We start from the raw sequence: 22646 nt of genomic DNA on the forward strand, positions 1-22646 counted from the left end.
GGCCCGACCGCTTCTGCTCCACATAAACTTTGTGCGTGACCAAATGTCTCTACAGGTGCTTTCTGAGCTGAAGAGGCGACTGGATGCGTCATGCGTCTCCATATTAGAGACGGGAACAAGCGCTATTCAGCCAAACTTTCATAATTTCATAAAAATAACATTTTTCCAAGTGACACATCCCTCAGAGAGACCGGGTTTCCAGACCGCTTCAGTGGGAGGAAATCAACCAACATCCTTGAGTTTATCCGTCAAAATAAACAGTCAAATGGAAATATCTGTAACCTGCCATTTAACTGTTTTGCCTTCTTGTGAAGATTGTTGCAAAGAGAAACAACTAAACTTGATTAACCCCAGAGCCACACGCACTGCGCTGTAGTCCGTGACTGTAAATGAGGGGGAAACGATTTAATCGGATCCTTTTCTTTTCAACATGGTTTAATGTAATTTCATTCAGTACAAACTTTAGTTACACCAATCTAACGAGACAGAGCCTGGATTGGTATTCGGAACAGTTTAAACATGTTTAAAACGGAGACGTGCGTGACGCGTCTAAAATTCGCACCTGCTCCGCTATTATGGAAATTAAACTAACAAGGTGAATAACATGAAATTATTTTAGGCACAGACAACATCTCCCACACTTTTGAAAATCTTGCAATGCGCCTGGTCGCTCGTGTACGTCAAAGTTATCTTTCATAAAAAGATAATCAATAAAACGATTAAATAAAGTGGATCCAGAAGCTGTAGCCCGTCTCTGCCTTCAATATTCACCCTGTTGGTGGTTTTACTGAGCAGGTGCCACTTTTGTCATACGTTTCTTTTTAAAACATGTTTAGACTGTTCAGAATACAAATCCAGGCTCTGTCACGTTTGATTGTTGTAATTAAACTTTGTAGGTGGGGAAGGTCAGAAAGCAGCTCAGAAGCGCATGATTACGCACAAGCGTGACGCGTCAACCCGGTCTCACAGTAAGACTGGGTTGGACCTGTTCAGGTTTACGCAGAAAATCTTTACATTTAGAATTGGCATACAGATGTAAAATTAATGCAGTAAAATATAAAGCATTTTATTTAAATATCCATTCATTATTTTACAAGCACAGAGAGCCGCATGCGGCTCCAGAGCCGCGGGTTGCCGACCCCTGTGCTAGCCTACTTTATTGTCCCCAGCAAATTTTAAACCCCACTCAAGTGTATGGCTATTGTCCCCCAGCAATTCTGAAAACAAACTGACGCCCTTGCCGTTAGGTACTTCATTTGCAGAGACGGTACCAGCAGAAGAACAATAAGAGCCTAAACAAACCACATACAATCCATTCACAGGAGCCCGAACCACAGTCAGCTAGACGGTGGTTTACGATTTAACGGTGAATTAAGGAGGAGAGGAGGTCCTTTTGCTTTTAGCGGGAGGGCCCTGAACCGACAGCTTGATGGTAACATGTAGAGCACGTCTGTGGAGCCGTTCCTCAGAGTCCTAGTGTTGTAGATCAGTATTCTCCAACCCTGGTCCTCAGAGCTCACTGTCCTGCATGTTTTCCATGTTGCCCTTATTGAATTGAATTCTTTATTGCCATTATGCATACACATAACAAAATTTGGTTGGTAGCTCTCAACTTAAAGGGCACTAAGACCACAAATGGAACAATAAAAACATGAAGAGTAAAACAAAAAAAGAACAACACATAATCTTCCCTTTAGGGAGCCATACACACACTAGTAAAAATGAGTAAAAAAAGCTGAATAATTTCAAAGATATAAAAGATAAATGTTGCACTGACTGACATGCTGACCGACATGTTGATTGATATCATTGCACTACTTATTGCACATAGATGATTCAAGTGTGAACAGGACAAAAGCAGCATGAAAAAACAGGATCATTGTAAATTACAACCAACTCATCATTAAATGTCTAAGTCTCATGGGTCTTTGGTTGGGAGTGTAGGTATCTGCAGGGTCACAGAGGTGGGTGGGTGTGTGTGTGTGTGGGTGGGGGTGGGGGTGGGGGGCAGATGGCTTTAATGGCTCTAGGGAAGAAGCTGTTCCTCAGCCTGGTGGTTGTGGCCTTGATATTCCTGTAACGTTTCCTGGATGGTAGCGGCATAAACAGTTTGTGACCTGGATGGAAGGAATCAGCAGCGATACGGTTAGCCTTCCTTTGTAGTTGAATAGTATATACTGTGTCCAGATCTGGTAGTGGGCTCCCCACGATCCACTGAGCAGTTTTCACCACCCTGGCCAGGTCTTTTTTGTTCTGGACGGTACAGCTACCATACCACACCGTCATACTGAGTGATAGGATGCTCTCAATCATGGCTCTGTAGAAGTTCTTTAGCAGTTGGGGGGAGAGACGGCTCCCTTCAGTTTCCTAAGGAAGAAGAGTCTTTGTTGGGCCTTCTTTACCAGAAAGGAAGTGTTCAGTGACCAAGTTGGAGCTGAGGTGATGTGGATGCCCAGGAATTTGATGTTGTCTACACGCTCTACTAGTTCCCCCCAAATGAGTTGAGGTGGGTGCTCTGTCCTGTTGGACCTCCTGAAGTCCACTGTGACCTCCTTGGCCTTACTGGTGTTGAGCACCAGGTTGTTCAAAGAACACCACTGAGTGAGGTGCTGTATCTCCTCTTTGTAGAGGCTCATCGTTGTTTGTTATGAGACCCACTATGGTGGTGTCATCTGCAAACTTCAAAACCATGTTTGTGGAGGTTGTGCAGTATTGGGTAAATAATGTGAAGAGAGCTGGACTGAGCCCTGTGGTGTCCCTGTGTTTAGAATCATGGTGGATGATGTTTGGTCTCCTATTCTCACCACCTGAGGCCGATTAGTGAGAAAGTCCCTGATCCAGAGGCACATTGAAGCAGAGAGTCCCAGGTTATAGAGTTTCACTATCAGCTTGTCTGGGATGATGGTGTTGAAAGCTGAGCTGAAGTCAATGAATAGCTTCCTAACATAAGCATTATGATGCTGCAGATGTGTCAGAGTGGTGTGTAGTGCAATAGAGACAGCGTCCTCAGTTGACCGGTTCCCCTTGTAGGCAAACTGGTATCTGTCCATACCAGTAGGAAGGCTGTCCTGGATGTTTTTAAGGAGGATCCTTTCAAAGCACTTCATGATGATAGGGGTCAGTGCGACTGGGCGGTAATCATTCAGGCTGGTTACAGCTGATTGTTTTGGCACAGGCACAATGATGGAGGACTTAAGGCAGACAGGAATAGTAGAGAGCTGCAGGGATAGATTAAAAATGTCTGTGAAGACCCCTTCCAGCTGTTCAGCACATGCCCTCAGGGTCCTCCCTGACACCATGTCTGGTCCTGTGGCTTTGTTGATTTTAATTCTCTTCAGGGAAGAAGTGACCTGATCGAGCTGAAGGATCAGGGGCTGCTGCTGCTCCTCCAGTTTAATGGGAGCTGCAGCAACTCTGTCACTAATGTTGTCAAATCTGGAGAAGAAGCTATTCAGGGTGTCAGGAAGAGAACAATCCTCCCTGATCTGCTGGCTGGCGCTCCTGTAGTCCGCCATGGTTGTCAGTCCCCTCCACATGTTCTGCAGATCGTAGTTCTTAAAGTACTCCTCAATGTGTTGCCTGTATCTGGATTTAGCCAACCGTATTCCTTTTTTCAAGTCTCTCCGGGCATTGCTGTATGCCAGCCTGTCACCAGCCCTGTATGCAGCATCTTGGGCTTTGAGTAGGGAGCGCACAGGACTGTCCATCCATGGCTTCTGATTAGGAACATTTTTAATAAATTTTGTGAGTAGAACGGCGTCAGTGCAAAATTTGTACACCAGGATTTCCCTGCTGTCATGCACCTGACCTAAATGAATGGGTGATTAACAGACATCTGCAGCACTTAATGTCCTCCTGAGGAGCTGATGTAAATCAGGTGTGCTGAAGCAGAGACATGGACCACACTCAGGTCGCTGCCCTGAGGACCAGGGTTGGGGAAAACTGCTGTAGATGATGGTGAGACTGAGCTAAACCAGGCAGTGATGCTTAATGGATTCACTGAAACATCATTAAAAACCAACAAGAACTGATTGGTGAACCTGAAGGTTGTGGAGCTGTTGACATTTATCAAAACGGATGGACTGTTAGTGAAAATCTGTGGTAGTTATGGTGTGTAGTTAGTCAGCATGTAAGAGGGTTTATCAGACCATCACTCACCTCAGGATCAGTGAAGGTCTGGGAAAAGTTCTGGGAGGTAAAAACTCCAGTCTGAAGTAGAAGGCCACCGTGATTGGAGCTTGGGCCACTTAAGACCAGAAGCTTGTGTCCTGCAGAGTCTGTGACAAGAGACTGGATCTGAAACACAAGGACAGGAGGACAGAAAGTGAAAGAGGACAGTCAAGATTTAAAGGGACAAAAGTGCAAGTATCAACGAGTCAGACTCAGTAGGACAGCCGTTATTTGTGAAACAGAACATTTTAAACCCATGTGGTCAGGAACTATTGTCAGACGTCTCTAGCTGCAGAACGGACATCAGCAAAACAATTCTGACTTTTACTTAAAGTCTCTTCCTGGAGTATTTCTCTTATCCGATGACACCATCTAGTGGCTGACAAGCATATCACACTCCTTCCGTTTTTTAAGATGGCAACCACGTTTATTTATGCGCTTCTGTAGCCGACAAACAGCTAAAACGCATTTTATAAATATTATTCTCATGTCATGTTGTGTTCTGAGGTATTCCTTAAATCTGAAGCTTGTACGTGGTAGTCTAACGCTATTGGTTAGTTCTGGTCGGTGCTCAGTTTCCTATTGCTCAGAACTCTGCGGGGCAGGGGGTGCTCAGCAAAAACAGACGTATCGCTTACATTATATCACAGTACATGATGAGATCATCACTTTTATGGATTTCTGAAAAATCATGCATCATTTCTGAAAGGGGAAAACTCCGGAGAGAGACTTTAAAGATATTGACCAGAGGCTAAATTTGTTTATACGGCATGTGTAAATGTGTATTAAAACCTCAGACGAAAAAGGTTTGGGAATTTTGACGGCAGGAATTGTAAGAAAATCTGATGTTTTTGACCGGCGCAGGAAAAACAGAAACTAACTTCTGGTCTAAGCCCTGGGCAGCTGGTGACATTTCACAAGGAGCTCTGCTGAAACTGCTGTAGTAAACAACGCCTATCTCCGGTGTTTCTGTGTTAGCGTTATAGCAGAGAACATGTGCCATCAGTCAGATGTAGCTACTGAAGCCTCTACTAGTCAGTCAGATTTGTTTTTTCTCTGGGATACGGCGACAAGAACGGATATTGGATTACCGGAGAAGTTCAACCGAACTCCAACCCCGCTAGCTGGATATCACTACCAGAGGTGCAGACATGTTTTAGACCATTTGACTCAGAAGACCTGCGACCCGATTTGGACATAGAGGAGGATTCTATTCATCTTCAGAACCAAAATTGGTACAGTTTGTTTACGTTTCTTAAAAATTTCATTTCTGTGCTCCACTGGGAGCTCTAGGCTGATGAGTTCTCAGCTGGTCTTAGCTCCATATGTGTCCCAATATAGTTCAGTAATCTACAGTTTTATTGCTGTGTGTATTACTCTGGAAAATATTTAACCGATAATTTACCAGAATAAATCTTCCTGATGCTGGAGTAACTCCTTAGCTCATCTCATTGTTTACACTAATCCAGGATGTCACTGAGGTTCTACCGGTCCACGGAGGATCTAAAGTTGAAATATAGAGATCATCTTTTAGATTATGTCTGTGTGTGTGTGTGTGTGTGTGTGTGTGTGTGTGTGTGTGGTAGCTTTCCCAAAGGACTTCTTTCCTTACCGGAGCTAACACAGTTAGCAGTGTTGCTGCATGCTAACGGGACTCTGGAGTCCAGAAGTAGCGGTGTGGCTCCAGATGGATTTATAGATGTAGGTTATTATTTTGGATCAGACCTGTTATTTAAAAATGCGTGTAGAGCACAGACATATGGCTCAGACCTATTGCTGCAGCTATAAACACAATTTTCCGTAATAATTGGGGCATGAAAGTAAACAAATAACAGTTATTCACAAAACTAGCAACAGCAGCTACCTCGTTTTACGTGCTGGAGTGACGCATCAGGAACACAGTTCTTCACTGTCTGGAGGAGAGGATTTGGATTTTCTGTAATGATTTATGACAAAAGTTCTGAACTAAATAAAAAACTGAACCCAGTACGTTTATATAGATGGTAAAATGTAGTTATTCTGCATTTCTATAATTTTAATGCCGAGTCTGGCCAATACCTTTAAGCGTCAGCTCGAGTGCAAGGTTTCTGATGGCACACTAATTCAACCAAGCATGTAAAATGTGTGAGGGTCAGAGTGGTGTTTCAGTGAGTTCAGATGGCGCAGAAACGTCCAGGCAGCCTGCCTCGGAAAATAATACCGGAAACTCTGTGTGAATATTTTCCTATTTATATTTGAAAGCAATTTTTACCTTCAGTTTTCCTCCTTGCGTGGAGTAAAACAAGAACATGTTTTACAGAAAGCACCAAAAATAAACAAATTGCCTCACAAGCACATCAAAAATTATGGGAGAAAAAATTTGTTTTCAATATTTTTCTTGGCATGACTATATGTTATATATTGTATAAGTTATATTATTATATATTATATAAGAATATATATTATTCTATGTTATGAATAATGCGTTGGATCTTGATTTGAAGAAAATTGTGAATTGAACTGAAATCGCAATTTCTCCTAGAAAAATCGCAATTCAATCATCTCCTGAAATCATTCAGCCCTCCAGTGTGACGTAGATCTGTCAGGCTTTTCTAATCCTGGAGTTTCACCAAATATTTTCTATCAGACGCTACTACAGGGTTATAAGGATATAGTAGTTCTAATAGTCCCCTCCCCGGGCTGCCATCTTACCGTGGTGGAGGGGTTTGAGTGTCCCAATGATCCTAGGAGCTAACTTGTCTGAGGCTTGATGCCTCAGGTAGGTGAGGGATCAGACAAAGAGCAGCCCAAAGACCTGTTATGAAGAAAAATATATATGGAAACAGTGTTCCCTCGCCCAGACGGGGGGTCACAAATGCACCCCTCTGGAGCCAGGCTTGGAGGTGGGGCGTGTCAGCGAGCGCCTGGTGATCGGCATAGCCAGAAGAGTAAATGTCTGTCTCCTTTCCCATGGGCTCACCACTCGTGGGGTCATTTGCAGTGTGTGACGGGTGGTAGTTGAGGGCAGTGACCTTGGCGGTCTGATCCTCGGCTGCTCTTGGCACGTGGAATGTCACCTCTCTGGTTGGGAAGGAGCCTGAGTTGGTGTGTCAGGTTGAGAGGATCCGACTAGATATAGTCGTACTCACCTCAACGCATGACTCTGGCTCCAGAACCAGTTTCCTTGAGAGGGGTTGGACTTTCTACCACTCTGGAGTTACCCCCACTGAGAGGTGCTGAGCAGGGGTGGGCATACTAGTTTCCCCCCATCTTGGTGCCTGTACGTTGGGGTTTACTCCAGTGAACGAGAGGGTTGCCCCCCTCCGCCTACATGTGAGGGGATGGTTCCTGACTGTAGTTTGGTGCATAAGCACAAACCACAGTCAGGAACCACAGGGTGTGTTACAACTACAGGGGGATCACACTCTTGAGCCTCCCTTGTAAGGTCTGTTCAGGAGTTCTGGAAGAAGAAAGTCCATCGGAGTGTCCAACCTCGGATTCAGGAGGAGCAATGTAGTTTTTGTACTGGCTGTTGAACACTGGCCTGGCTCTATACCCTTAGGAGGGTCCTGGAGGGTGCGTGGGAGTTTGTTCAACCAATCTACATGTGTTTTGTGGATTTGGAAATGGCATTTGACTGGGGCCCTTTGGGGGCCACCACCGCAGACTCCAGAGAACATCCCAGCACAGGGCTAGACCTTTGTACCAGTTTGTCAATCCTGCTTCCGTCCCTGTCTGTACATCCGCTCCCCCAGCAGGTCACTGCATAGAAAAGGGCAGATGCCACCACCAAATCACAAAAAGTCCTTAACAGAGTCCTGCATATTACGAAGGACCTCAGTCTCCTCAGTAGGTGGAGTTGACTTTGGCTCTTCTTATATATGGCATCTGTAATTGTGAGCTAATTGAGTTTATTGTTGAAGTGAACACCCAGGTACTGAGGTAGTGTAAAAGTTCACTATCTCAGTGACTTTTCCCTGGATGTTCACCATTTGTTGTAGTGGGTGACTTCCTGCTACAGCTATGACCATCTCCTTCATCTTGCTGGCATTGATTTGGGGAGTGTTAGCCTCACACCATCTTACAAAGTCACGGATGACCCCCCCCCCCCCACCCCCCCCACCCCCCACCCCCCCCCATATTCCTGATCATTACCATCTGATGCACATTCAATGATGGTTGTTTTTTTCGAGAAGTGTACAGACTGAACAGAGAGAACTGTGCCCTGCGGTGCCCCTGTGCTTCAGATTACTATGTCAGATACGAAGTCATGGAGTCTCACATACTATGGTCTGTTGATTAGGTAATCCATGCGGTTAGCTGTTTGCCCACACCAGCTCCCTCCAGCTTCCCTCTCAGTAGTGTAGGGTAGTTAGTTGGTGTTGAAAGCACTGGAGAAGTAAAACAATATGACCTTCACAGAGCTCCAGGTGAGAGAGGGATCAGTGCAACAGGTATCCACCCCGATTCCAGGCCGATAGATGAAATGCAGGGGGTTTGGTGCTGAGCTAACCAGTGAGTGAAGGTGGTGCTTTATGAGCCTTTCCAGGGCCTTTATCGGGTCAGAAGTCAAGGCTACGTGTCTAAAGTACTCGGGCTCCTTGGGATGCGTGATTTTTGGCACTGGAACCACGCAGGAAGTCTTCCACAGTTCCACAATAAATTCAGCCAGATTATTTTATAAACCCAAACACCACATTATTTTCCAAGACACTTCATTAGACTTAATAACCCTTTGGTTATTAAGCCGTTTGGGCGCCAGAGTTTTTTCAAGAAAACATTCAATTCTGACACGACTATTTCAAAAGGTTGTTGCTTGAAAATGGTCAGAGATAAAGGTAAACTGTGAATGAGAAAAATCTTCAGTAGGACCCAACGTTTGTGTTGGGCGCAATTTATAATTTAAATACCTATAAAGTTCTTTTGAAACATTGTTTAATATTTTATATTATTATATTTATATTAATTGTCACCATTAGTAATGTTTTTACTATCCTTTTTACACCCACAGTGTCCCAAACACGGTGAAATGTGCGTTAGATCATGTTTGTGCAGCTTGTAGACTCTCATGAAGCACGCTCTGCTGCTGCGCACAGCTGGAACATCACTTTCTTTCCCATAACCAATCACAGGGTGTCTAATCCTCTTCAGAATCAGAGTTACCAGTCAAAGAACATTGTCAACAAAGAACAGACCAGTCAGCTTCACAAGTATTTCCTCTATAATGGCCCTCTGTGTGCTCCGCTCGTCTCCTCCTGTCCTCCACCGGGACCCTCCCAACGGGAGGTGATTCCCAAGCTCTAGAAACTCCAGAATTTTAAAGTGAAACACACCTAAAGTGTTGCTCAGATTACACATCTCCATCTATCTTCTGGTGTAAAGTCATAACTTCACAGGTGATCATATTTACTGGCGTGGCTCGTTAAACCCAGCAAAGATGGTTGCTGCAATGTTTAGCATCTTAGATTATCTTTCTTTAAAGTTTGATTACGGTCTCAGCTGATATTACCTTAAATAATCATTCTGAATCATTTATTCTAAATCATCATTAGTCATTGAAATAAACAGATTTTTATAAACTGGACTTTTGCCTCTGTGTCAAATTATTGATGAGTGTTGTTTCCCTGGCGTACTCAAAGTACCCCGTTTCATCATCTATCGAATATTAAAGGTTGGGTAATATTGATAATCCTTAATTTTATTAAAAATTACATTTTACTGAATACTTTTATATTTTATTGATAATTTATTAAAAGTAACCACTTACAAAATGTTACATGATGCATCATTTCTAAGAACTGTGAGTGACTCATGTAACGTAGACAAGACCTGCTTCATCGGTGTCAGGACACCCATGACCAAGAGGAGGTGATAACGACTTATCAGGGCTACAACTCCTAAGGTCCAACAGGAGACAGGATTTTACTCTATTAATAAAATTATTCTTATTTTGTTCATAAAATAGTTTCCTAACTTTACAAGTTGTTTAAAATCATATTCTGTTCATCTAAAGTGTTTTAATAATGTCTTGACTGCATCAAAGTATTGAATAAATCATCATAATTGTTTATTCGGGAAATAATGCTTTATTTCAGATCTTAAATACACCAAATGAGCCTACATGTAATATTTAATAATGATTTCTTATCAGTATTACACATGTTAATATTAATTAATAAATGACTATTTAACAGATTTGGTTTGGTTTATTTCCAGCCAATATCATAACACAAACATCACAATCTTAAGCAAATATAAAAATAACAATTATGACTGAAAAGGGTTTTGACTGAAGTGAAACACTTGTCTAGAGCCAAACATTATTACTAAATACAATTTAGAGCACCAAGACACAACAATTAGCAATTAAAACAAAATTTGTATCGACTGTTTAAAAGTAAACTCACGGTTAACAAACATACACGTCACATCAGCACCCCCAGCCCCCGCCCCCAGGCTCTGGCTAGAGGGCAAGAAGCCGGCACCTCCCTGTTGACCACCGTCGTGTTTAGCTGTTAGTTTTCAATAAACGGCTAAATAATATCCATCAGCGAGGTTAACGCACGGCGCTGTAGGCTGCACAAGTAAACAAACAAGGGACGATAAAAGTAAACTTTTACAGAAGAAGAAAATATTATTTCTATAGCGCCTCTCAAGATAAAAATCACGAGGCGCTTCACAAAAACAAAAAATGTAAAAATATAAAAAAGAATTTAGAAAATGTTTAAAATATATTTAAAATGAGCAAAAATAGACAATTGTGATAAAAAAATGTTAAGAAAGAGAGAGAGTGAATAGGAAGGAGGGAAATCAGTGGATCCTGAGGAAGGTGGAATAGGTGGGGAGAGCAGAATAAAGAGAGAGTGGTGAAGAAGGTCATACAAAAGCCAGCTTGAACAAGTGAGTCTTCAGCTGCTTTTTGAAGGAGACCACTGAGTCCACTGATCTCAGGCTCAGGGGGAGAGAGGTCCAGAGTCTGGGGGCCACAGCAGCAGATGATCTGTCACCTTTGGTCTTTAGCCTGGTGCTGCACAACCAGTAGGCTTTGGTCACTGGACCTCAGGGACCTGCTGGGGGTGTAGGGACTAAGAAGATCACCAATGTAAGATGGTGCTTGTCCACGTAAGGACCTATAGACCAGAACCAGGATCTTGAAATGAACCCTGAAGTTGACTGGCAGCCAATTAATCTGGAGGAGAAGCGGGGTGATGTGGGTGTGTTTGGAGGAGTTGGTCAGAAGCCGAGCACAGGCATTCTGAACCACCTGTAGACGGTTCAGGGAGGTTCTGCTCAGACACGTGAAAAGAGAGTTGCAGTAGTCTAAGCGTGAGGTTTCCAGCTGGTAAAATACACAGAAGCAAATTCTACAATAAAAAAGTAAACATCTGCCCCACATGTGCAGACACAAACAGGTTATAGCCATCTAATGGCTCATGAGCTCTTTTACATAATTATGTACGACCGCAGGAATGAGGAGCAGAACTGAGCTACTGATCGGTTCGAGACATAAACGTGTGAAAATGAAAACATCGGTGTGGTGTGTGGTTCTGAGTGACCTGCGGTAACGGTCTAGTTACAATAATTACATAAAATGTGTTGTAATTGGCAGCCTTCAATGTCGTTTGTTTCATGTTTTTGTTTACATTACTCATCAGAATAAATAATCTGTTCATCTTCAAAGACGAGCATTGTCACGGCGATCCTTCAGCACCGACCTGCAACACGTAGAACAGAGGTGTCAAACTCCAGTCCACGAGGGCGGGTATCCTGCATTTCTGTTGTTTCCCTGTTCCAACAAAGGTGATTCACCTGTGCAGCAGCTCCACGCTCTCCAGAAGGTTGGTAATCACCTGCTGATTGAAATCAGGTGTGTTGAAACAGGAGAAACACAAAACATGTGGGAAAGCGGCACTTGAGATCTGGAGTTTGACTCCTGTGACGTAGAAGAACACCTTCATTGTCCAGGTGATGGTTCTGAGGAGGACTGTCGTCTCACAGCTCATTAGCCCTACTTCAAACAGATCTGGAAGCGTTGTGCTAAACACCGTTAGTTTGTTTATTCTTTATTCATCTGCACAAAGACGTGTTAGATGATCTTAAGTACTAATATCTAAATCCCTAGGTTTTATTTTGTTGGCTTAAATCACAGAAATACAGCTCTGGATCATGTTTGGAGGTGGGGTTCTTGCCCTCCAGGTTGTGCGGATGTGAGCAGTTACCAGGATGTAAACAAGAACTTTCAACATGATACTAATTTGAGGCCATAGTGCTCAGTTCTAATTACAGTCCATAAGAGTGTTATCCTCGCCTGACCCAGTCATTCCAGAATTTTCCTCAGTGAGGTCTCCACCTCCTCCCCTGCAGAGCTCCGTGACCTCCATTAGCTTGTCCAGAGAAGCTGCAGTCAGGTCCTTCAGCTCCAGCAGTCCCTCCTGTTTAATTAAAAAACACAACCAGGTGGAATCAGGCCAAGATCTGCAGCCTCACAGCACAAAGGAGATTCTTCAGGAAGCTGGATGGTCACCGTGTACATGAGGGTGTTAATTGTGAGCTCTGCTTGGTCCAGAAAGAGCTGCTGACGGGTCGTGTAGCAAACCGATCCAGCTTGGTTACTCACTATGTGGTGTTCCACATGTCTGGATGTCAGACGTGCACTCCTTACTGCTCTGAGAATCAAATGGTATAAAATGTAATAAATACAATTTTTTTGTGAGAAAACATCAGTCTAAGCAGAATAAAACGTTACCATTTACCACATAGACAGGAAAGTCTCTCACCCCGTCTGTCTGGCAGTTGAACATCTCCACACCCAGCTTTACTAAAGTTTCCTCCAAGAGGCTCTCACAGCTGGACCTCACCCAGGAAAACACCTGAAGAGGACTGCAACTTGGAGAGAGAAGACTGATGCTTAAATTAACTGAACTTGAATTAAAAAAACAAAAAAACATTTAAGATCACAAACCGCCCCATTCACCTTGGAATGACAGATGTCATGAGCTCCAGCTGCTCCGCTTCCGACAGAAGCTTCTGGTCTGCCATCATCACCTCAAACTAAGCATCCTTAGGCGAGAGATGTGCTGGAGCAACAGGAGGAGGTGGAGGAGAAGGAGGAGGTGCTGCAGGAGAAGGTTGTGGGTTCCTCAGCCACTCAAACATCCCACTGGCCAGAGGACAGGCCGGCACGCAGACGGCGAGCAGGAGGTGTGGGAGCTGGTAGCTCATGACTGGATCAGTACAAAAGAGAGAGGAGTAACTACTGACATGTCACTGGCTATGGAAGACAGTACTGTTGATAGAATGAGGGACATTAAGGTTTTAGGTCATAAACTTAATAATGGTATAAAAATAGCAAAGGCAGTTGCTATAGTAACTAGACTCAATGAGTCACTGAATTATAACACTTTATGTCTTATATAATAATGTGACTGTTCCATATATGGCTTATTGCATTGAAATCTGGGTAATTACATATAAACATACACTAATCCATTCATGATTTTACACAAAATGAGTAAAAACAATCATTAGTCTAGTCACGGAGCTCCAGCCGGGCATTATTGGCTGAACTACAAATATTAAAAATTGGCTTTCTGTTTGATGTCTGGGGCCTCATGTATCAGCCGTACTTAGGCACCGATCTGTACGTGTATGGTGCGTAGGACCTAATTTATTGTGTGGTATTGATCATTGACTGTCTGTGCGTGGAAATGTTCCTAAACATAAGAAAACTTCAGACCATGCATAGGAACAGCATCTAGTGGTAGAACGGGGGAACCGCAGGACCAAAGGTCTCAGTCATCCACACATGTTGCTCATCAACTAATTATTTTACCCTTAAATTCTCTACTGCATGACTTTTTGTTTTTTGGCTGAAAAAAATTTCACCTTATATTTTGGGAACTTGGCTGTCCCTGAAAATATATCCATCATAAATTTTAACCCAATCCTCAGTACCAGATTTCAGGGCAACTCTGTTTTTGTTTGGGTTCCAAAACGCCAAGGTTTTCTGCAGTGGTACATCAGTGGTTTACAAGCCACCAAACAATGCAGTTATTAGAAAACAAGTTTATTTAGATCCAGAAATGTTTCTAACCAATCAAACATGAAAAAACAAACACTTCAGTTTCATCTATGAATTAGTTACCTCCAAATGAGTGTCTACGTATGTGTGAGTGAGTGAGTGAGTGAGTGAGTGAGTGAGTGAGTGAGTGAGTGAGTGAGTGAGTGAGTGAGTGAGTGAGTGAGTGTTGGGATTAGGCATGTGTATTGGTGAAATGCCGGCGACACGATACGTATCACGATACAGGGGAGACGATACGATATATCACGACATATTGCGATACATTCAGCCAAATGATATTAGCGATTTTTTCAGACTGAATTTATTGTAGGAAAATTCAATAAACAGTCCAAACTGATACATAGCATGTTTAACCATAACGGGGGGATTTACATTTCACTGGTGGAAACAAAACTCATTGCACACTGCTGCCAACTAACAGTCGGCATTTGAATTGCACTAAAAGAAAAGAAAACACACAAATGTTTGCATGGAAATTCTTCCAAAAATTCGATACATAGCTTTTGAATATTGATGTAATATTGTACATTTTTTGTTATCAGTCATATTTCCTACTCTGTATGGACTCTCAGGAAACAGTTGCTTGTTGGCATGAAGAAAAGGTGATCATCACACTTCTGGAACTTGATTTGTGGTGTATGTATGCATTTGAGATGCACACCAAATGAGAACAGTCCGTTGTCTTTATGTCTAATTGTTTCAACTCATTTTTATCTTGTCATTTTTTTTATCTTACCTGTTTTTCTTTGATGTAAAGCTAAGTAAGCTGTGTGTCTGTTGCTGCTGCCTCCTGGCCAGATCATCGTTGGAAATGAGAATGAGTTCTCAATCGACTCATCTGGATAAATAAAGGTTGAATACAATTTAAAAATTAGGTATTTTGCATCTTCTCTTCTGTTGTGCCATGGTCCTCCAGTGTCTGAAGCATCCAGATGCACCTCCCCATTTGTGGCCACAGGTCATTCAACCCTTTTCGTCTTGTTCTCACCAGCAATTGAGTTGGAGATACTGGGGCTACCTATCTTTCTCAGATTATTTCCACATTTGTAAAGGCCTTCAGCAATGAATGTTTAAAAAGTATAAAGGCTCTTTGGTTGCTTCTTTTCACTTCCAGTACCTTTCCAATCTCCATGGAATTGTAGCCAGGCGGTCACAAAAGCAAATACAGGAAATGGAACAGGTGTTGGTACCACTTCTTTAGTGGTTGGTTTGTTACATTGCAAGAAGGGAGTCAAGCAGATCCACTCCACCTAAATACTGCAGCAGGGCAGGGGACCTTTGTGATCATCTTCTGGTTGCAACCCCACCTGTCAACCTCTGTGACAGGGAGGGCTCCAACATGGTCAGAAGGGTCATTGAATGGTTACCATTCCACTTCACAACATGCAAGGTGTTTGCTTCAAACATGACTATCTTCTCTTTAAAAGATCCATACCCTGCTCACTTTAGATACGCATCACAGGTCAAGTTGATGCCTGGCAGTCTCTTACCACAAATGGTACCTATGCTGGGAATTTCTTGCTCAGCCACCAGTTCCAGTACCAGTGAGCACCAGAGACACACTTGTAAACCAGTTATCAAAGATGAGCTTGTCGTTCCCATGCTTAGGTATAGTTTGAGCCAAGTGCAGGACAACATTGCCACTAGTGCCTACACCTGGTAGGCCTGGGGGTTGCACAGCGCTCTCTGTGTAGATTTACCAACACACTATCTGAACCAGTCATGAGGAGTATCTTGTAAGCCCATTTTCTTGGTTTTGCTGCTAGATATAGCTTCAGTCTATGCCTTTTCTTGAATGGGACCAATTGTTCATCAATGGCCAGCTTCTCACCCTTTGGGATTGAGGTCAATTTTGATGATGAATGGGAAACTCATGGTTGGATCTTGTACAGTCGATCTTCAGTTTCCTCTTCTCTTTCTTAAAATAAAGGCATTTTAGTTGGTAATTGTAAAGTACAGTAGTGTTTCAATGGCAAAGTAAAAACTAAATGAATAGAATCGTGTTGTAACAAAGCAGATATCCAAACTGTCAAAAGGTGGAAAAAGTGCCCGGACTGCATAGAGTTGCCTTGAGGCACCGTATAAAATTAAATAGTTTTAACAAATAAATAATAACAAATTGTGTCTTAAAGTGAATAAAATTGCTTTTTCACGTGTTCATGCACATGGATATATTCTTTATTTAAAGTTTTCGCAAATATAAACATGATAAAACTGACATTCAATTTACCATTCAATGGCAGTGGGAATCATGCAACTCTGCTTCAAGAAAGGACATCTCCTTGCCCGGACAAAGGGTCACATGCACATGCAAACGTCTTTTTATTGGATTTTGACATTTCTGGGGATACTTTTATTCATCCATCCATCCATTGTCTGAACCAGCTTTGTCCACGCGGGGGGTGGGGGGGTCTGGTGCCTATGTCAAGCGGTCAATGGGCAATCAGGTGGGGTATACCCTGGACAGAGAGGGCAGGGCGATACTTTTATTCATCCCACACCAAATAAAGAAATAAAGGGTGCAGTGTAAGGTCCAGATATATGGTTTGTTGACTGAGCCTAACCCAACTTTAATCCATAGAGGGTTAAAAAAATATTTCTGTGGAAAACAGCTGAGTTACATAGTTGGTGCTAAAACACCCGACGGGAATCTGACTTGGAAGAACGTTTGTCGTGTTTTTGTAATCACAATTAAAAATTTATTTTATTCTATTATTTTTTGTCCTTGTGAAACACCTCGTGATTCTGCTTGAGATGCGTTAGATAAAAGAACGTTTCCATATTATTATTGAGGATTTGTCAGAGCTCCTCTCTGGAGTAAGCGTGTTTCCATGAGCGAGCAAACAGCAGATCCGTCTGGAGCTGTGCTGGGATTTGGGATCCTTTGTGGAGCGACAGATAAACTGCACAAATCTGATTCCAGTCCATGTTTTTTTATAACTAGTAGCTAAGAGGCTGCACTCAGACATTTCCAAATAAAACTGACTCCATCCAGAATGACTCATTAAATGTAAATGAGAACCTGTTACTGTACAACTTATCATATAAAACTTTTATTTATTCCTGACAGGAACCTCTCCTTTGTCCTAACCGCATTTATAACCTCTGAAACTTGTTTGGTTCTTTTGCACTTTGGCACAAAGTGTTTTGATCTCACAAGTTATCTTTTTTCTGGGTAGAATGCAGGAATCATCTTACGTGCTGAGGACCACGACCAAATATGGTTAATTGAGAGCATTTCTGTATGTTAATGAGTTAGAACGGACACTTGCACCTGGGTATGCCCAGGTAGGATTTATCATGGGACAAGTGCCGGGGAACGTGTGTACGAGAGGCCACCGCATGTTCCATAAATCATGATTTTGCGGCCGCGTGTCTTGGACACTTGGGTGAAGCGAGGGGCGGAGCTGTCAACTGACTACTACCTGGTGGTGAGTTGGCTTCGATGGTGGGGGAAGATGCCTGTCAGACCTGGCAGGCACAAACATTTTGAAAGGATCTGCTGGGAGCATCTGGCGGAGTCTCCTGTCAGAATAAGTTTCAATTCTCACCTTAGACAGAACTTCCAAAATGTTTCGGGGGAGACGGGGGACATTGAGTCCGAGTGGGCCATGTTCCGTGCTTCCATTGTTGAGGTGGCCGACTGGAGATGCGGCCGCAGTGTTGTCAGTGCCTTTTGTGGTAGCAATCCCTGAACCTGCTGGTGGACACTGACGATTAGGGATACCATCAAACTGAAGAAAGAGTCCTATCAGGTCTTTTGGCCCATGGGACTCCAGAGGCAGTTGATGGGTACCAGCAGGCCAAGTGGAAATCGGCTCTGGTGGTCACAGAGGCAAAACACGAGCATGGGAGGAGTTCGGTGAGACCATGGAACAAGACTTCCGTACCACTTCGAGAAGAGTCTGCTCCACCATCCGGCATCTCAGGAGGGAAAAACAGTGCACTACCAACACTGTTTATAGTGGGGACGGTGTGCTGCTGACCTCGACTCAGGAAGTTGTGGATCGGTGGACTAAATACTTCGAAGACCTCCTCAATCCCACCGGCACATTTTCCAGTGAGGAAGCAGAGTCTGGGGACTTTGGGTTGGGCTCTCCAATCTCTAGTGCTGATGTCAATGAGGTTGTCAAAAAGCTCCTCTGTGGCAAGGCCCTGGGGGTGGATGAGATTCGCCCAGAGTTCCTTAAGGCTCTGGATGTTGGGCTGTGTTGGTTGATGTGGCTCTGCAATATTGCGTGGACATCGGAGGCAGTTCCACTGGACTGGCAGACCGGGGTGGTGGTTCCCTTATTTAAAAAGGGAGACTGCAGGGTGTGTTCCAACTACAAGAGGATCACACTCCTGAGCCTCCCTGGTAAAGTCTATTCAGGGGTTCTGGAGGAGGATCCAGCAGATTGTCGAACCTCGGATTCAGGAGGAACAATATGGTTTGTATCCTGGCCGAGGAACACTGGACCAGCTCTATACCCTTAGGGGTGTGCTGGAGGGTGCGTTGGAGTTTGTCCAACCAATCTACATGTGTTTAATGGATTTGGAGAAGGCGTCTGATCGCGTCCCCCGGGGGGCCCTGTGGGCTCAGAGTCTCTGCAGCTCTGAACACAGATAATGACATGTCAACAATAACATTCTCTCCTCAAGGTCCAATCTTTCAGGTCTTCATGCCTCCATATAAGGAGCACTCCATCTTGGATCAGTTGCTAAGTCAAAGACTGATTTCCTAAGTCAGATATGAACTTCTACAACTTATAGGCTAGATAATCATTAAATAAACGTTTGTTTATTGCTACTTATAATAATTATAATATAATGAAATTTTTCATTAAGCTGTGCTCAATGACTGAAGTGCGAAATGAATGTTATGTTATGTTATGATTACAGTGATTGAAATATGTTTCAGCATGTTAAAATGACAAGGTCATAACCATTTGCACTCACACAAGGACAAAATAAGGTTAAGTTAAACTCTGACACATAAATAGTCTTTTACCCCAGTCAGAGCCTCCGTATCAAAGAAGGCGTGTTTCTGAGTTGTCTTGGTAATATTTCTCAAACTTGTCAGCCCTTGGTTGGCTACACAAATCATAACATGAGATCATCAAAACTGGATCACTCTTGGGTGATCTCTCAGTTGTAGAGAAAACTTCAGACCGGCCACCTGAAGCAAAACCCTCTTTAACCATCAAAGCTTTTGGCACGTCGTCAAAACCTTTTTGCACCTGTGAAGCCGATACACAAACAGTTCCTGCAGAACAAGCTGAGAATGTTTAGACTCCTTAAAGAGTCCACCAAACGCACGGTTCCATCCGTCTGTTGTGACCTGGAGACAACTCTAAGACCGGTTTAGTGGGGCTGCAGTTTCTTCTACGGACCTCGGTGCCTGGAAGTCCGAGGACTTCGACATTCCAGATCTATCACGAGGGTCTTCGAGTGGGTACATAGACATGACAGATTGCGTCTGATGTGTTTTCATAACAACCACCTTCATAGCTTAACGCAAACCAAATTCTTTTACATCCAGAACTCAGCTCTCCGAGATAAGGAAGTTCCGACTAATACCGCATTCACACATAGGTTACTACATCACATTTAGTTCCATCCATCACAGTAAATGCTTAGTCAACTTGTCATGTTTTAATTGTTGGTAAAATAAATTCTTACTTTTATAAACCTGACTCTTTTCTGAATCAAAACGAAGTGTGTACAATTTCTTAATAAAGAAAGAATCCTAGATCTTCTGATAAACACAGCCAAGCAGAGTTGATATTCTATATTTAGATAGAGTATCACAGCTTATTGGTCATAAGTAGAGGTAATATATATTGAGCTCTTAAAGCACTCAATTTACCAAATCCTACATGTGCCACACCTGTGAGGTGGGCTGGATTATCTTGGTAAAGGAAAAGTGCTCACAATCACACATGTAGACAGATTTTGGAACAATATCTGAGAGTCATGGGTGTTTTGTGTATGTAGACAAAGTTTCAGATGTTTGAGTTCCGCTCATGAAAAATGGGAACAAAAGCAAAAGCGTTGCTTTTATATTTTTGTTCAGTGTAGATGATGTTACACAAACAGTAAATAAAGTATGAATTTGTAAATCATAGGTATTTTGGACCACTGCTCCTTCAGTTAAACTTATTGGTTAAACACGTTTATTTATTATTGATTTAACTACCGATGAGAGTGGAGCAGATTATGTGTAAGATTTACTTTTAATCTGCTCAGTTTCATTCAGGTATTTGAAATTTATATTTGTTTACTAATTTTGTTACCATTTATTTAATAAAAAAATTCATTAAAGAGACTTTACAGAGTTTTGAATTTTTAAGCTCGCGATTGCCCCCTCAGGCCAAAAGCATAACGGCAGCTTCAATAGTAGGCTCGTGCACGAGGCGCGCATGCTGTACGTGCACACTCCTTAACGAAAATAACAGCTGAGACAGCCCCGTGTATGTGTGTGTGGCCCGGAGGACAGAGGAATGGAGTACGCGCAGCTAATTAAATAATTTCGTTCTGTACCTATCTCTTCAGCACAGCCAACAAAGGTTTAAGATGGGTCAGTCCTCCTGCATGCTCTTGAAAAATTGTTCCCAAATGAAAGTTGAACCCACATCTTTTTTATCTGTGAATTCAATGCTGTTCGGCGAATCTCAAATAAAAATTTGGGCATCTTACTGTAAAAAAAAAAACATACAATTAATGTAAAAAATAAACTCTAAATAAACTATGTTCACATCCAGAATCAAACCCAGGTCTTTTGCACGAGAGTCCGACGTCTTACTAAGTGAGATAAAGCGCCAGTGATGTCTTTTGTATCTGTAACATTTATATCCTTGATAATAGCTAAAACAACGTTCAAAGAACGGTTCGGAGTGAAAATGGCTATTTTGTTGCTAATTTGCAGGACATATCTAGAAGAAAATTCTACAGAAAGTAGCTAAGGGTCCTCAAAAATGTAGCTAGCTTTGTCACTAGGCGTTAGGAACAGCGACAAAGTGGCACTGCCTCTCTCTCTGCTGCTAAAGCTACGGATAGCAAATGCTACGGGCTATGCCTGAGCGTGAACGCGCATGAAGCAGCCTGCTCGACCCGAGCAGCTCTCATTTTCTGTGATTTTACAGAAAAACAAGCAATCACAGTAAAAATGACAGGGCTCATTCTCCAGGACCAGGGCATTGCAGGAGAATGTATGAAGAAGAAAATTATTATTTCTATACATGTTTTGGCTGTCAAACTTCCATAATGCCCCTTTAAATACAATTACAAAAATAAAAAAACTAAATAAATGAAAATGTCTTATCACAAAAAAAATGTTTATGGTACTTTTGTCAATCCTCATGTATTACAGAGAGTAGCCAAAGTTTTGTTCTCTACCTTCATTTGTTTGCCGGTTTCATCAGAGCATCTCACGGGTCTCATTGTGGTTCCTTCTTCTGCCGTACACCTGTGGATGGATGAACAATTGTTAAAATAATTATATAAATTACGCAGCAGAGATATGCAAACATTGTTTTTTAATAAGTAGAATTGGAGAAAGCTATGCAAATTTGGAATCTAGTGGACATAAAAGCACACACATTCAATAAAACACCTGTTAGACGTAAATTTACACTCACAGATCAGTCATCATTGTTTTATTCATTCTATGAAGGAGTGGAGCTGAAGATGCTGCATGTTGGTAACTAACAACAAAAAAGTGAATATATTAGCGGGGAATATGCATGAAACATTAAGCTGATCCTGATCTGTTTGTCACCGGTTATTTTTTTCATAAATAAAAGTGCTTCTGTTTATATAGCATTAGCATCACTTACTAACAAAGGAAGGTGCTAATATAGTCATGCGCAAATATAAAACAAAGCAACAATCCAGTTCAATCTTTCTAAACAAAATAAAAACAATAAAACAATTACTTTATGATGCTAAGGTGTTGTAATATGTAGCAAAAATCTGTCCAAAAGAAAAATACAAACCTTAGCATAACACCGGCTTTGCAGGCCGTGTGACGGCCGTCATCTTTGAAACGTGATGCCAATGTTCACCCTAGTTTGTCCTCCGTGTCTTCTTTGTTCTCTATGTCCTCTGTGTCTTCTGTGTCATCTGCGTCTTCTTCGTCCTCTATATCTTCTGTGTCTACTTTGTCTTCTATGTCCTCTGTGTCCTCCATATACTCCATGTCCTGCTACTTGAAATGCTGTTGTTGTTTTTGGGACTCTGTTAGTAGCGGCTGGCTGAACATTTCACCGCCGGTTCGGCCGATCATCTCCCATCCGGATGTGTTCTGCTGAAAAATGAGTCCGTGCACAAAGATGTAGGTCACGGGGAAGTGCGGAAATGCTGCGGTTTGGCAAGACAGACAAACGGGTTGTCCAATTGTTGCTTCCGGTACGAATGCAATGATTGGCTGAGGTTT

At 42.6% G+C, this 22646-nt stretch overlaps 2 protein-coding genes across 9 annotated transcripts in view; both read right to left on the reverse strand.

Annotated features, from left to right (window-relative positions):
* The window catches only part of LOC107380823 (microtubule-associated protein 1A), a 102497-nt gene that overhangs the window by 20134 nt on the left and 59717 nt on the right, over nt 1-22646 (reverse strand). For all 5 annotated transcript variants that reach the window (XM_054743086.2, XM_070544141.1, XM_054743088.2 and 2 more), the window contains one exon: nt 4159-4296. In XM_054743086.2, coding sequence (XP_054599061.1) covers nt 4159-4296 — 138 coding nt within the window. The remainder of the gene's footprint in view (nt 1-4158; nt 4297-22646) is intronic.
* LOC129163900 (protein brambleberry-like) lies at nt 10336-22416 on the reverse strand. 4 transcript variants are annotated; one of them, XM_070544146.1, is made up of 7 exons: nt 22207-22416; nt 21850-21915; nt 21608-21677; nt 13124-13373; nt 12927-13029; nt 12674-12815; nt 10336-12581 (listed from the first exon to the last, which is right to left on the reverse strand). In XM_070544146.1, the coding sequence occupies exons 4-6, from the start codon at nt 13189-13191 to the stop codon at nt 12759-12761; spliced, it is 228 nt and encodes a 75-aa protein (XP_070400247.1). In that variant the 5' UTR covers nt 13192-13373; nt 21608-21677; nt 21850-21915; nt 22207-22416; the 3' UTR covers nt 10336-12581; nt 12674-12758. The 4 variants fall into 4 exon arrangements, with proteins under 4 accessions (XP_070400247.1, XP_070400246.1, XP_070400244.1 ...); XM_070544145.1 differs by having other exon boundaries at nt 12681-12815; nt 12927-13035; XM_070544143.1 differs by having other exon boundaries at nt 12927-13035.

This window comes from Nothobranchius furzeri, chromosome 14, assembly GCF_043380555.1.
Source record: "Nothobranchius furzeri strain GRZ-AD chromosome 14, NfurGRZ-RIMD1, whole genome shotgun sequence".
In the NCBI taxonomy this organism is placed as follows: domain Eukaryota; kingdom Metazoa; phylum Chordata; class Actinopteri; order Cyprinodontiformes; family Nothobranchiidae; genus Nothobranchius; species Nothobranchius furzeri.